The following is a 15,325-nucleotide window of genomic DNA, read 5'->3' as shown; positions in this document are numbered from 1 at the left end:
CGCGTTGATTGAAATATCGCGTAGCCCGTATCCGGGCATTTCTTTATTGTTTACAAGCACCTTGACGCATGTGTCGCTTCATCTGGTACCGCTGACCATCGTTAGCTTCCCGCTACTGGTGGATCCCGTTTTTCTCAGCTGTAAAGTACCAGTTATCATAGCAGCTGCAGAGACGACAGTGCCTGTCATCCGTCAACCGCCTTTCTGTGATCTTCCTTCTCATCTGCCCTCACCCAATGGGTTAGGAAAGGCTCAAGGACAGAGGGGCTTCATCTTCGCGCATCTTCCTACAAACGCCGCAGTTCGACGAAAGAAGTCGTAGGATAAGTTTGGGTTTGCGCCACGTAAATGAAATTTTAATCAGTGGTATTCTCCTAAACTTGTAATCGTAACTTGAAAGTTTATCTAGAAAGGTTTGATTCTGTATCCAGGCTTACCACGTAAAACCAGGAGTACGGACCAGCGACGCCTAGCAAGTTTTTCATTGAATACTTTTGACTCGTTCCACAGTAACGACATCTTTGCTGGTAAATTTGCCTATGTTGTGAGCATGTGCTGATCGAGCGTGATGACTTCAAGCTGAAAGAACACACGTTGAGGAACTTTGTGGGTCAAGAACTTGTCCTCTATGGTGAGCTGGGTGTGGTAGTGTCCGTAAAAGGAATGCGGTGTTTATCGCTTTTGGCCTCATTGGCCATTATTATCCTGTGTTTGCCGGTAGATTCAGCCGTAGCAGACTATGGACTAACTGCGCAAGAAAGTCGCGTGGGTGATATTATTCAGGGTGTAGTTGACCATTACCTAGGACAAAGTCGGGATACCTCTGCCCTATCATTGGCGCTGCTCGATGCTATTCAAACTGAGAAAGTGCGATCTCTGCTCGATGCAGAAAACCATAACGGCGATGGCAAGCCGCCAAGCGCCACAGATCGACCCGCTGAAAGGAAGAAAGAACATCTCAATGTAGAAAAACGTGATACCCCTCTATCACCGCCAGAATTGCTCCGCGAACTGGTGGACGGTGACTTCAGCAATCCTCTCAATACGATGTATATGGAGGTTGCTGGACAACATAAAAATTGTACGAAGCGCAAGCGACGCCGCAAGAAGCCGAAGTTCACCGGAATAGGCAATGAAAGTAGAAATACGGCTCCAAGTTACATCGTTGCTGGCATGACACCCCAGACTCAACGGACTCTCACTGAGTACTCGCACACCGGAGTGCCGCCAGTGGGAAATGTCGATATTCCACGTTTGATCGCGGAGGAGCAGAGCTATTTTGAAGAAACGACAACGCGTAGCTCAGCGTATAGCTCCGATGGAAGTGCATTGTCCCCTTACGGCATTACGGAACGACCAGGAATAATTCCAAAAGATAGTGAAACTAGCACGACGGCTTCTTTTACGGAGAGCACATATAAACAGAGTAATTTTGCTTCGGACTCATCAACGCTATTTCCACCACCAGCGTCCACTCGATCAAGTCGGCGTACTTCTTTCGAAAAGTTCGAGCGCAGCACCCCATTGCCACAACAGAATGCACACGAAACCGATGTAGTTTTGCCGAAGAGAGCCAAAACTCCAGAACGACTTCCACAAAATGGCTTCACTGAACCGCCCTGGATGAATGTTGATCCCTTGAATAAACGAATCTCTGCCGAAGCAGACCACGATCCTAACTCCTATGCTGAAGCGACAGGTTTCTCTCGAGATCTTCTGTTATCGCCTCGCGCATCCCAGCTCCAATCAGGATCGACCACCGTCGCTCCCAAAGCTCAGACAGATGCATCCAGAGTTCAACTTAAGCCCGCTAGCCTTACAATGTTGCCGACAATGACCACGACAACTTCTACGTTAAGCGACGTATCGCACTCAATACCGACTGTTGCTCCGAGTTTTCCGCTCAGAACAGCTGAGCCTAGTCAGCAGCTTCGAACGTTGGTACCCTCCTCGTTGAACAAAGGTACTCTGCAGCACTTCAGCCTCTACCCAAAATATCCGCAGGTAAACACCCAGTCAAAGATTATTCTTGCCGTTGGCGGTGCGAGGTATGCCCCATTACCGCTGGAAGTTGTCATGGCATTGGGAAACAAGCGTGACGTAGCTGCCGACCAGCGAATACCGAAGAACGACTTTAATAACGTGCTGGAAAACAAGAACCCGCCCTCGTTTTTAGACGAGCCGCCAGTCGACGACAGCAAGACAGTCGAAGCTCCGCTGGTTGAACTTACTGCAAAAAATGACAAAATGATAATCGATCCATCTGTAGAGACGATCAAATATAAAGGTCAGACCGTCCAACCGCCATTACTAGTACCGACGCCTCCTTCTGAGCTGCTTTCGATGCCGCCCCAGATTGTTGATGAGCAAGTGCTTGTATTTTCGTCGCTTAACACTCCAAACGAGTCGGATGGCAGCGATGCAGCAAGAACCGCGCCAGCAGTTCCCATAACAACCATGATTTCGAACTTCAGCAAAAATACTCCTGCGGTTGTCGGCACGGGACGAACGATCATGCTTCAGCCGATCAATTACCCTCTCGAACACGCTCATGATGTTGAATGCAACCGCACCCGCGGACTTCACGAATGTGATCCCCCGGCGATTGAAAGTCGACTGCAAACGAAAGACGACCGCGATGATGTCCTGGGAAAGATAGCTATAGCCTCCAAATCTACAACAGCAACAGAAGGAGCTCATAAGATTGATCTTGATGACGATGATGAAGATGTTACGGCCACTGCATCTCTATCACGATCTGCTCAAAGTAACGTTACAGCTATTCCACGTCTTGCTATGACAGTGAATCATACAACCGCAAACATCACGATGCCTCAAGCGCCGATGATTTTAATGCAGGTGAGCAAAATATCGGTGTGAACCGACATCGCGACCAAAATTATTAACTTGTAACTTTTTCTAAACTGGTCAAAAAAAAACACAGATCGTTTACAATGCACACTAAATGAGCGTATCGGTTTCGTTGGTGGGTTAAGAGAATTTAGTTTCTTATATGCTCATTAATATACGATGTCGAACGTTGGTGATTTTGTACAGTGATAACTTTTGACTAGAAGATTTTTGACGAACGACTTTATACGAGCGTTGACATGAAGGATTTAAAGTATAGTGTTTTTATTAATCATAGTAACCTTTTTTCGGAACGTATTTGTACATTTTGCAAGTTGAGCAGACTTTTTCGGTCAACTTCTGATCCACTCGAACCGATTCCGAAGTTAGAAAAATCTATGGACAACTATCATTTAGGTGTACCTGCTAACATTGATTTGATGTTGATGAAAGTTGCGTATCATAGATTGTAACGCAGTTACGGTCATGACGAGACACATCGTCTTGAAGGTCCGGCTTCCGTTGCAGCTACGGCCTGTCCCCGCGCACAATGATCATCGTCATAGTAGAATTATAGATAATTGACGGGGTCTAAAGTTATAAAGGACTTCTTAATGGTAAAGGTCAAGACCCATGACTTAGGTGCACTCGTTAGCGCGTCAGTAGTTACGTAAAAAAAAACAAAATACCTGCGTTTACTGAACGAAGAAAGCGACTCTTACCACAAGACTGTTGGGATGGTTCACTGCTATCGTGTCACTTGGCCAAGACACTTCGCTTTTTTGTTAGAGGTCAAATGAATTGTTTATAGGAATTTAATTCGAAATCAGAACCATAGCAACTGGAAAGTTATAACTGGCAAGCATTATACTGTGAGGGTCATGGAAACAGATCCAGCGCCAAAGCTAGCGTTTCTGCTAGCTGCAAATCATCAAGGTTGCTATGTACCTTATTGTGAATGTTTAATATCATAAGAGACCCATAGCATTGGTGTAATACAGAAAATTCGCTAAAAGGTCAAACGAATACCCATGCTTGTTTTTCAAGCTGCAAAATAGATTCGTCACTAATTGTCGAGTGACATTTCAGATCTTAGAAGATGACAAGGTCGATGAGGAAGGGCTGTCGATAAATATATTGTGTATACCATGTGTGGCGCATTGATAATACAATATGACATATATTCACATTAAATTGGCCAATATAATTAGATGGGAATGTAAACAGTCGCGGTGTCACCAAGCGCTTTCCTGCATTATGGTCTTCTGGACGATTTTTCATAGTATACACTAGTTCCTTCCTATTTCAATAAGCGTCACGTTATTGTGTTGGCTGGAATGGGTCAAATCATAGGCCGAGCTCATTCTTCGAAGCTGGCCATATGAAGCACTTATTTATTTGCCCAAAGCCGAAACTAGAGACAGCATACCTGACATGACAACCTAAACTACCTTTGCGAAGTTGCTTAATAAGATATTGAGCCTCGACCAGGACTTTTAAACTAAATTGTCTTTCAAATAGATTAACAATAGTCCTTATCTTATGAATCTTTACATGGGGCTTATCCAGTGAAGATGCAAGACAGTCGCTCCATAAGCAGTTCCCTCAGCTAGTGTTGTGCTTACGTAATGGTGTACCCTTTTTCGAACGATGGACCAGATGAGACCCGTTTTTAGGTCTAAAATGCTGATTTTAATCTGTCCAAATCGGTTTTGGCCTAGACGAAACGTGAGATGGCAAACTGTTCAAGATAGATGTTTTGTTATGCGTCCATTTCGCGTACGTTTATACATTTCTATTGTACTAAGCGCAATGTTTAACTAACAGCAGATAACTTTCTGTCTAGGGAAACAATTAGAACATACATTCTAAATTAGTATCTATCTAGTTATACTGGTTGGGGGGGTGGGCGAGCAGGGATAATGATGCTGACCGACCCTAAAACAAACTGCACCAAAGCAGGGAATGATGCCTCGCCAAAGATTCTGCTGTCCCACAACATCTAGATGCCATCTTGTAGTATAACCGCATTTAAATTAGTAAAAGTAAAATATCAGACGATCTCTGTACTTATTATACGGGAGCTCTATCATCAGCAAATAATGAGGCCATCTATTAGAAGATTAAAATGCGACAGATGAACCCATCGTGTCTCTTGTATCAGCCATGTTACATGTGACAAACTCGAGCGAACCAGATAAATAATAGTTGAATGATTTCATGTAATCCTATTGTCTATAGCTCCGTATTGAGGTTTATGTCAAAACAGCATTTTTGCCTACAACTAGTCTTCCTGACTAAATGAACGTCGATTGAATCCTAAAATCAGCAAACGAGTTCGGCTCAGCTTCTGCTGTCGTCGAAGAAAGACATAGTCCAGCTCATAGAAAGAGCTACTTTCGTAGAGGAACAAAGGTCTGAGATATTTGAAAAAGACAACAGAATCAGGATTGAGTCACGTTAGCCTCAGCGCCGCATATTCTGACAGTCACCATGAGAACTGTAAGAAGCCTAACATTACTATGATAAAAAGCCAACTAATACTAAACAAATGGTTGAAAAAAAAACAAGTTAACCGACGTGCATGAACGACAAGGCGACGATCACCCCTGCGAGCGTCTGTATGAACGACAGATGTATGGAGCGCATGCGCCACTAATTGTCGAGTGACATTTCAGATCTTAGAAGATGACAAGGTCGATGAGGAAGGGCTGTCGATAAATATATTGTGTATACCATGTGTGGCGCATTGATAATACAATTGTGCTTGGAAGGTAGATCAAGCTTGCTCTATGCTAGAATAGAACTAACTGATATGTTTACGCAATGTCGGTTTTGGTACCCATATTAGCTAGAGTGGCAAGCATGTTATTCGAATGGGTCCTATCGTAGGGAAATGAAGTAAGTAACTTATCGTCTAATCAGGCAAAAGGGTCAGTGTCAGAGAGTAAGCCATAATGAGGTGAGTCGATAAAACCATAAGGAAATACATTGGCTTTCAATATAAAGAAGAGTTTTTTCCTCTCGTTCTAAACAGCTAACTAGGAAATCGACGAATCCATGCAACTGCAATTGAATATTAATCCTAGCTGAATCAGTACGTCATCATTAGTACGAATTTTTGGCTTATTCGCTGTTTCGGGGGGCGGAGGGATTACAGGTGCCTGCTCCTGAGATCGATTCCGATGCCGCGACCCATGGATATGCCAGAGGCACTACGCGACTTCATGTGCCATTCGTGTACCACGTACATAAATCCCTTCAGTCGAAGAAAAATAACCAGGCGCGGGAAGATGAAACCGAAACGACGGACCCCGATGGAAAAGTTCTGAGCCGCACGCTTATAAGCCTGCCGAATAATCCACTAGCAAGACTCGCTCCACTAAAGGCTGATTATTATAAATACGGCAAGTCCTCCCTTAAAGGTTATTTGCCCAAGAGTTTTCTGAAACTGGAACGTCTTCGTTACGTGAAGCCGGTGTCAGGTCAACATCGAAGTATGCTTCTTTTCGAGTGAGTCTATAGACAAAAACAGAGGTCCATTACGAGTGTACAATAGTAAAGCAGCTGTGGCGGTAGAAAAGGCGGATACCGAATGTAATATCATAATTCACAACAGTACATACCATATATCTATGTAACTTCCAGTACAAATCATCTAGCGAGAAGGCGGTGGGCGGATAATTTGTTCATGGTAACTAGCACTCTGTTAACTATACACAAATGACCACATGTACAGGGTTGGCTCATAGGCTTATGAGCGGTTCGTGTTGAGGGGGTAAATTAGCCTCATAGATGCAATCACCAAAAAAGCTGGAGAACTCATACAGTGTAAAGCTTTTATTCTTATCACCAGTCCAATACTGCCTTCTATGGAATAGCATTTTCTATTCTGGTGCACCAACTCCACCAGTAACGATAATAACAAACATTATACAAGTTCAGTGTTGTCCTATCGACAGGCCAACATTACACCGTGCAGGGCGCATTTGATAAATGACAACTCCCAAACCAATGTAAAACCATGCGGATAACTTTACATATGATTGCATTTTACTATTATATACGGCGACTAGCAGGATAGCCATATATTACCACCCGTCCATTCAATGATGCAAACAAGTCTTGATGTACATCATGATTCCGTCCTCTTCGGTCTCGAAAATTATAGCAAAAAAATATTAATAACGATGCTTCGCTTGTTTGTATAGTAACTGAACCACGCACTAAAAAGTTATCCTGTCAATTAGAGTAAACCGCGCTGTTGTTTGCGATGCAGAACAATGTATGAACGAATTATTCAGTACAAGGATTCATTAAATAAATATTGTATAATGACCTAACACTGAAACTATATCTTGTTTGTTATGGAGAACGGCGACAGCTCCAGATACATAGCTAAATATTTTTAAGGAAAAACGGTAATTTATTGAGCGGGAAGTTGATGAAAACCGATTGTGTGTATAGGCCGGCATGAATTGGTCGAGAACATTGTCGTAGGGGGCATAATTTTCTCTAGCCAAAACCACAGCCCCTTTTCGAACGACGCAACTTCGTTCGAGCTTTTTTTTGCACGACACGATTAGTATCCCGTATAGCCTTACGTCTAGCCTATCTAACCCGGGGATATTTTCTAGAAAATTAATGAAATATTGTTGTGTTTCCAAACCACTAAATATAGGCGTCTTTAACGAATACACAAATCTCACTTCTCTCTGCCTAATACTGATCGTTCTCAACAGTCGTGTTAAATGAACCTTTGCCCGTGTACCGCCCCCACTATGTATTTTCTGAATTGCAAAAATGGTGATGCTTACAAAGTAAACTGTACGAACACTATTCGTAGGTTAGTTCATAGTGTAACTATTACCGCTTTTTCATCTAAATAAAAATTTAAAACCTAAACCTATAAGAAGCTGCACATCTTCATTTCTTCTTGTAACAAATAAAGCGGAAAATGTTCTTTCTAAAATTTTAAGAAAGTTTATATTTTAGGTGTACTTTTAGATTTGTTGTGTTTCTGCGGTCTGATTGATTACTAGAAGTATTAAGTAAACAATAATATTGCAAACTTCGGTTGCCGAAATAAGTTCCAATACTGCTTTTGTATTCGTTACTGTCGTTGCGTTTATTTACAATATATCACAAATACAATAATTTATACAATTCATTTAGATGTTTTCCATTGTCGTTTCCCTCTCAGTTTCCACCTGGCATTCGCTGTGTCCGTTAGTGTTTGCCTCTCAATGTTATTTTTCTCTCTCGTCCTTTTTATATATATATAATCATTTTGTCTTCACTCCATTATTTGTTGAATATTGTTGGACAATTCAATTGATCTTCCTTCATTGACGCGACGTCGTTAGCTCGTTATTGCTGTTGTGTATTGAAATACTGTTCATTTGTGTCATCTGTTATTCCGCTTTTATTAACACCGATATTCGTATCATCGCTTTGACGCTTCTATGTAATAATAGTAATAATTGTATGGCGGTTTGTGGTACAAGGGCACCCTGAGAGGAGCTTCAGTGGTGTTTAACCATTGAGTACTTTCAATAGCGTTGCTCCATTGCAGCGCAGAGCGTGATGAGAACAGTCATGAAGAGTTCGATAATGTATTTCTAAAGGCCACCACAGGCCGGCCTTTCAGGGGCTTACCGGCGCTTTTTTACGGCGTCATGGCCTGAAAATTTCGAGCTCACTCTCTCTCCCAGTCCATTTTCGTTTATGATTTTGTCAAGCATTTGGACATCGAATATCTTCTCTACAATACTCCTAGCCGTATGCACACTGGTGTAGACCCCATCTAAGGACATGTTAAAGTGCCTACTACCCGATCAACTTTGAAACCCTTGCGACGCGGCACGTTCGCCCACGAACCGCTCACTGAACCCGAATCGAGAGTGATCTGCCGCTACGTGCCGTAGTCGGAGGCATAGGACGGACGTGGAGAGCTGAGTGGAGCAGGCACGGAACAGGCTCCCTTTTTCCGTAATCGAAGACATTGGTACATTATCATCCTCAGTACAATTTGTCTTGTTTTTGGTTGTTTTATCATCATTCAGGTATTTCTTCTATAATGTTGTCATCCATTGTGGAACCATCATAAGCATGATTCGCAGTGTACGTTCTTTCAGTCTACTGTTAATCTTTCCTATCAGTCATTCTAGGAGGAATCGTTATGATTATTCCTCCGGCGCCATCGTTAAGATGGAATCTGTGATTTTCTATTGGTATTTTCAATAGTTGCATTCAATCAGTCAATCAGTCGCCTACGTTATCGATAATAATCATATAACACTGATACTATAATGGTTGGAGTTATAATGTAGTAGAATTATATGAATCATCATAACAAAATTTGGCAGTAGCTTTTTTGTTGTTTGTATGCCTTTGAAGTGAAGAGTGTGCATATGTCAAGTGTGTTATATATGTTGTAATATATTGTATTGTGGCACGTACATCATTAGAAAGGCTTTGACTATCATAAAGAGCGTTCTGGAACAAAGGTTCAACCGTTTAAGGTCCCTAAGTGAGTGTTTCTTGTGTTGTACGGGGCACTGTCGAGGAAACAAGCACAGACAAGCCGATCGCATTAGTCAACATGCGTAATCTCCGAATTGAAGACAACTCAGCCAAGGGAAAGATTATATATAGCTTGCGTCTATTGAAAAACCTACGGAACTTACGGCTAGATCTTGAGTTATCGGCCTTTAGCTGGGCTTGAGGTTTTGTCTTTCATCCTTACTTTTTTTCCTAAATCAAAGAGAAAGATTACCGTATTGCTTGTGGTTATACTAGTTAGTAATATGCGACTAGTTGCTTCGGTTATGCCTAGGTGGACAATGTGTATGGCATAGACCCAATAGTCGGAAAAATCAATCGGCAGTATGTGTGAACGAGCTAGAAATTGATTGGCTTACATAGCTCGTAGGCATCATAACGCCGAACGCAATCCACTGAAGTGCATTACGACCAATAGACAAGATGTATGGTCGACTGCAGTACCGTAGTAGCGTAGTTCAAGAACAAGCGATGGTAGCGCGTGCCGGTTTGGTCCCCACGCGCCACATCGTCCGCTAAAAGCTTGTCAACATAGTGGATGCATATATTCGTCTGGTATGTGTAATCAGAACTAGATTATATAGTTCTATCTGTGCCTGAAGAAAGAATGGTCCTTCTTAAAAACCAAGTCATGCCTATCGATTTTGCGGTGGGGTAGTCGTGATTTTACTATCTGGCTTTAACCTAACCAATTTTAATAGCTTTTGTCGTTTCCAGCTCTCTTCTGATATCCGATTAAGTTATCCAGCATTTACTTCGTTATTCCTAGTTCACGGCGGGTCCAGTAGTTGGTCAATAGGTAAGGGCGTGGGCGATCGGATGTTACTCGTGGTCTAGTCAGCTGTTGCTGATGCCCAGCTAACCTCAAATAATTATGTGAAACATGCGAATCATAGTCATAGTATTCTGTCATGTGTTTCATAACATTCTAATAAAAGGGCGATTAATATAAATGCCGTATCAATCGATCCATGTGGCCCTGTGTCCTTAACTCACGTGTTCGATTTACGTTTTTCCGTCTGTATAAATTTATTTCGTTATCCAGTGTGTTTAGCGAGTTCTATTAAGCAATCGCGGGTTTATCGGCAAATGATTCAACGATGGGATTGAAAAGTTCTCAGTTTGTGTTCATTCCTTCTCGAATAAGGTGCTTATTTCGCATTGTGGGAGGGCTCTGCCACAATGTATACATGTATAGATAGTTTATGTAGATAGGGGTTCCTCATCCCGTGGATCTCGCGGGTTTTACTCACTTTGAATGCTGATGCAACGAAGCGTCTTTTCATTTTTCGACATTCAAACCCTTGTATTCTCTAATGTCAATTTGCTTGTCGGAAATGTCTCATCTATTTTATTGATTGCAATGCCTTTTTTTTATTTAATTCAATTTCCCTACCTGTCGTAGGTTTACTATCTGTTCATCGCTCGACTAAAGTATAATAGTTCTTGCTTTCAACTAAGCACGCGTTTGAGCTTGACCTATTCCAGTCATATTAATCGCCGAATGACTTTCTGCTATTATTTATTCATGGGAAAGTATTAATTTTGTGATATTTGAAAATCTGCAATGATATCCACGCTCGTGCTTTCCTCGAGCTGAATCCAGTTTGTTCAATGTCGTTATCAGGGACACCCCTGGTTTTTCGTTCATATTAGGCCTAAATGTTATCGCTCATTTGCTTTTATGGTTTTCAGTGATTTTGGTAGATCTGTCTCGTTTGCTACTTATACGTACCTACCTCTATGGGTGATCTATGTGTGCTTTTTAAACACGACGCGAAGACGTCTATTATAACACTCATTTGTTAGTAATTGTAATCTACATATGCAATCTACGAAAAAGAATATATTGCAGTGAGGCCTATCGCTCCACTCACAAGTGGGTTACATGGGTCATTACTAGGTTTGTCGCTAAACTTCTGACTAAATGAACAAGCTCGATGATCATCATAGTTGTCAGCAGGTCCGTTTAGATATTGTTAACGTACTGCTTATCACTTCGATTTGCCTGTGTTGTCATTTCGGTTCTAGACTTAGAAGCGTGTTCCTTTTTTTCTGATTGATGCCACTGAATTAGGCTATGCAGGTTATACTATATGGGCTACACAGTATCTGATGGTTTAACGCCGATTATCAGTAAAAATCGCCAGTGTTTAGACTCGCCAGTAATACAAAAGTTAGCTCTGTATAATCAAGAAGACCACATTTTCCATTTTTCACCTTGTTCGCTGTCTCAATCAGACAGACACAGTGTTGGCATATAAAGTACATTTTATGCAAAAGAAGTGTATAACGTCTTATTCCCATCATAGGTTACGTCGCGTTTGTCTATGTTTCGACGAAACGTTTGTTCAATGCATCGTACCACATCTGATCTGTTACGTTCGTGAGCATTTTCTGTAAATGTGTGTAGAGTAACGTTTGTTCATTCGTTAATGTTGATACCAGTCCTCGATTGAAATACAACTCGAATACAATATATATGTGTATGATACTAATGGTATGAAAATGTGAGGTGTCCGTAGTGCATATGTCGAAGAACGAGAATCAAAGTATGAGGGTATGCGAGATGTAAACGATGAAGAAAATGACCGAATGGGACAATGTTTGTTGGGTTTTTGTGGAGGTGGTGATTACGTTGGCCGTCGTGAAAGCTCGGTTATGGCCGTCGAAGAAATGTGTCGCTGTTGATGAGCCGCTGTTGCATTCGATACCATTTTTGTTCTTCTGAATTTGGCCCCGTGGATCTGTCACGACTTCTGTTCATTTATCCCGTCTGCCCTCTGCATGCTATTTTTTCGTTTCGTCTTCCGTTTCTGCAACTCCAGCAGATGTTTCTACTGGGCGACCTCCTCGCTGCTACTCACGCTTCGGTCTGCTTTGCCTGTCCGGCCCACTTCGATATTCTACTTTTTATCGGCCCCATTTTTCCGTACACATCGTTATTACCACTACGGTTATCGCCGTCGTCATAATTACTTTCTGCTTAGTTTTTTATCTTTCGCCTTTTGCTTTTGTTTATTACCGTAACACCTTCTTTCTATTTTACAGAGAATTGAGCATTGTTGTGCGCAATATGTGTCGCACCACCCCGAGGCATTCATGTCCCTCTTTCGCTTCTTGATTTAATTCGGTTATTATTTTGTCATTCTTGATTTTTTCGGTCATTACCTTTATTCTCTTTCTGTCTCTCGTTTTCTCATCATCATCAGCAGCATTTGTTAGCATCGCCATCATCTGAATCCTCGGTCTCTGTTTCCATCATCAGTACTGTTATTACTATTATTATCAGCGGTAGCGATAGCCATTATAAACCTTTCTCTTTTTCTCTCTCGGTTTTAATTTAATTAATAATTTCTTCTACTATTCTGATTTTCGTTCATGTGCTCTTCATATAATGGCAATAACGATAATAATACTAATAATCGATAATCATTATTATACTGCAATATAATACTGGTTTACGGTTGATCCATGCCATCCTTTCTCTCGCTTTTACTTTACTGTCTGATTTTTGCAATAACAAATAATAATATTCGCTCTTTATTAATATTATCCCTATTGTATAAAATAGAAATTTCCCGCATCCCTAATCAATCATCGGTCAACTGAAATTAATCATATTAACACAGTTCAATGAGTAATATATTTATGTAAGAATTGCGCGGTACAATATATAGAAGCACGGGATCGTCTTCATCATTATCGATATGACGCCTACGGTTACTGTCATCTCACCTATTTCTCTTTCTACATTAGTGGTTTACTTCTGCGTTGTTCGTTCCTGTATTTCCGGTGATTGCAGTGACTGGCACCTGACGATCGGTGCGTGGAGGGGATACGAAACAGGAATACGTTGGTCTTAGAAGTTTTAAAAAACGTCTGAGAAAAACTCAGCCGTAGACTGCTGCTGCTGCTAGTACTACATGTTTCTAGCAGATGACACCCGAGTGTGCGGCTCAACCTCGTTTTGATTGGCCTTCTGCTGGCAAATAAAATAGAGTGCTCAACCTGTGTTTCATTCTATTATGTTGCAGTTACTAAGTAGATTCGTGTACTGTATAGAAGAACTGAATAAAGTCAATCCGATCTCACTTATTAATCCGTCGGTTGTTCGAAATAATTGAGTCGGTTGCGTTATATATTCCCCTTGGCATTCTCTACGTCTTTCTTTTGCATACTATTCAGCCGGGCCTCGTCCCATTCCCTCCCCTCCCCTCGTTAATTAAGCATATTTCAAAGATCGATCAACCGGGTCGATGCAGCATTTCCACATCGCAGCAAGTTCTTGACTATTTCCCCCAGCGAAAGCAGCTGCGGGAGATATCGGCACTTTTCATCGCCCTAGCAAGGTGCATCCGAATTCGCCGTTACGATCGTTGCTCAGTCGTTTACCTCTAGCTTCTTTCCGCTGCATTCTGGTCAAACTTTTCTTCTGCCAATTTACTACAGGTTGTCTAATCGTCTGAAGTACGTCCTTCGCTCAGGCAACACTTGCGATAAGGCATACTTGATTTCCATCTTCTTTTTCAAAGGAAAAACACAAATAAACAAGAATTGAATTATTTCTTGCGTCATTTCGTAATGGGGCAAGCCGCATTGTTAAGCTGTATTATGAGTGGTCTTGGAAACTTGGATCTAACAAAGGTTCAGACGGAATACTTATCCAAATCTTAATTGTAACCCTAGCATTCACCGATAGGTAATAACGAGCGAGTTTTAAAACGTGACAGTCTTCACTTAGGGTTTCATAAACCAGCAAGACCGATGTAAAGTGCAGTAGATAATGTCATTCTCGTGCATTATGCCTTTACATTGCAGACAGATCTTCGGTCATGTGTACTTCGACATAGAATTACGGTAACGAGCATTACTACATATGCCGTTGCGGGTTTTCTTCGTTTTATTATTTACTCATTCTCGTAACCGTTTTCTTTTGCTTCCTTCTATGCCAGATCTGCGGCGCTCATCTCATTCGAGAGTCTTCCGTTGAATGTTCCGCGCTCTACAATTGCGACAATCATGATAATGATAACATTCGGTTTTTGTTTGTCAGAGTGTTTTACATGGAGATTTCTCCCACGCATAATATGCGTCAGACGATCCAATGTCAGGACTATTGTCGACATTTCCATTTGCATTTATTTAATAGTCGCGCTATCGCGTTCATTTATACACGGAATCGGGTATTAACTAATAACTGTGATTTTTTTCTCATGCTTCAATCTATGCTATTGCTGTGTGCTTGCTACCTTCTGAGCCGTGTAGGTATTTGTATAATGAGAATCCTCCATCCGCTTCCAGGCCGGTAAAAGATGAGATCAGATATTCCTTCCATATACACACACAGCGATGCAGGTTGTGTCGTTAGGATGGTTTCAATTATCATCATACAGATAGATAGCGGCGTGGAAATTATATTGAAGAGGGGCGCTCGGCCTGCACCGTTCATCACGACGTTGTTTGTGCTGCCTTTCCATATCGTTTATGGTTGGTTATTGTGTTTTTGTTTAATATCCTCCGGGCGACGCCCAGGACAACACAGAGGTTCTGACTTGCTCACCATAATTCTGCGTAGGCCTGCGAATATCCTCACGGTGACAGAAAATGAATTCTGTTTCACTGTTGTTCCTGAGATCACGGGACTGTGCGATTAGCTCCGTTACGATATATGTGTATGCTATTATTACCACTCGAATTCTATGTTCTTCAAAAGCACATAATCATCGTTAACTGTTTCGTTCAGAGTATGCACACTACTATTCCCTTTCGCTCTGTTTTTAGAATTTAGTAGCGCAGGTGAGGTCGCCATCCGAGGTGTTGACATGATGCCGCTGAAATTGGGCAAACAAAAATGGAAATGACGACATTCTGTTACTGTCCATTCGTAAATAGCTTATTTTGTTCCCAA

General features: G+C 41.7%; 2 protein-coding genes and 1 long non-coding RNA gene across 25 annotated transcripts in view; 2 read left to right on the top strand and 1 right to left on the bottom strand.

The window, feature by feature from the left end:
• Positions 1-15,325, top strand: part of LOC147754862 (uncharacterized) — a 37,538-nt gene that overhangs the window by 16,199 nt on the left and 6,014 nt on the right. The gene's annotated exons all lie outside the window — the stretch shown is intronic.
• Positions 109-7,201, top strand: LOC111253360 (uncharacterized). Of its 2 annotated transcripts, none has more exons than XM_022812633.2 (2): positions 109-2,859; positions 6,002-7,201. In XM_022812633.2, exons 1-2 carry the CDS (start codon positions 664-666, stop codon positions 6,365-6,367), a joined length of 2,562 nt encoding a protein of 853 aa, XP_022668368.1. In that variant the 5' UTR covers positions 109-663; the 3' UTR covers positions 6,368-7,201. The 2 variants fall into 2 exon arrangements, with proteins under 2 accessions (XP_022668368.1, XP_022668369.1); XM_022812634.2 differs by having other exon boundaries at positions 111-2,859; positions 6,011-7,201.
• Positions 7,950-15,325, bottom strand: part of LOC111252439 (protein tweety-like) — a 53,896-nt gene continuing 46,520 nt past the window's right edge. For 18 of the 22 annotated variants that reach the window (XM_086992319.1, XM_086992320.1, XM_086992321.1 and 15 more), the window contains one exon: positions 7,950-15,248. Coding sequence is in view for 5 of the 22 variants with exons in the window: in XM_086992322.1 (XP_086848448.1) it covers positions 15,195-15,248 (54 nt within the window). In the remaining 17 variants the exon portion in view is untranslated. The remainder of the gene's footprint in view (positions 15,249-15,325) is intronic. The other 4 variants (XM_086992313.1, XM_086992314.1, XM_086992317.1 and 1 more) reach the window with 4 other exon arrangements.

The sequence above is a fragment of the Varroa destructor genome, unplaced genomic scaffold (assembly GCF_002443255.2).
Source record: "Varroa destructor unplaced genomic scaffold, Vdes_3.0 BEIS01000006.1, whole genome shotgun sequence".
In the NCBI taxonomy this organism is placed as follows: domain Eukaryota; kingdom Metazoa; phylum Arthropoda; class Arachnida; order Mesostigmata; family Varroidae; genus Varroa; species Varroa destructor.
The sequence above is the reverse complement of the archived record's forward strand: the minus strand, read 5'-3'. Positions and strand labels throughout refer to the sequence as shown.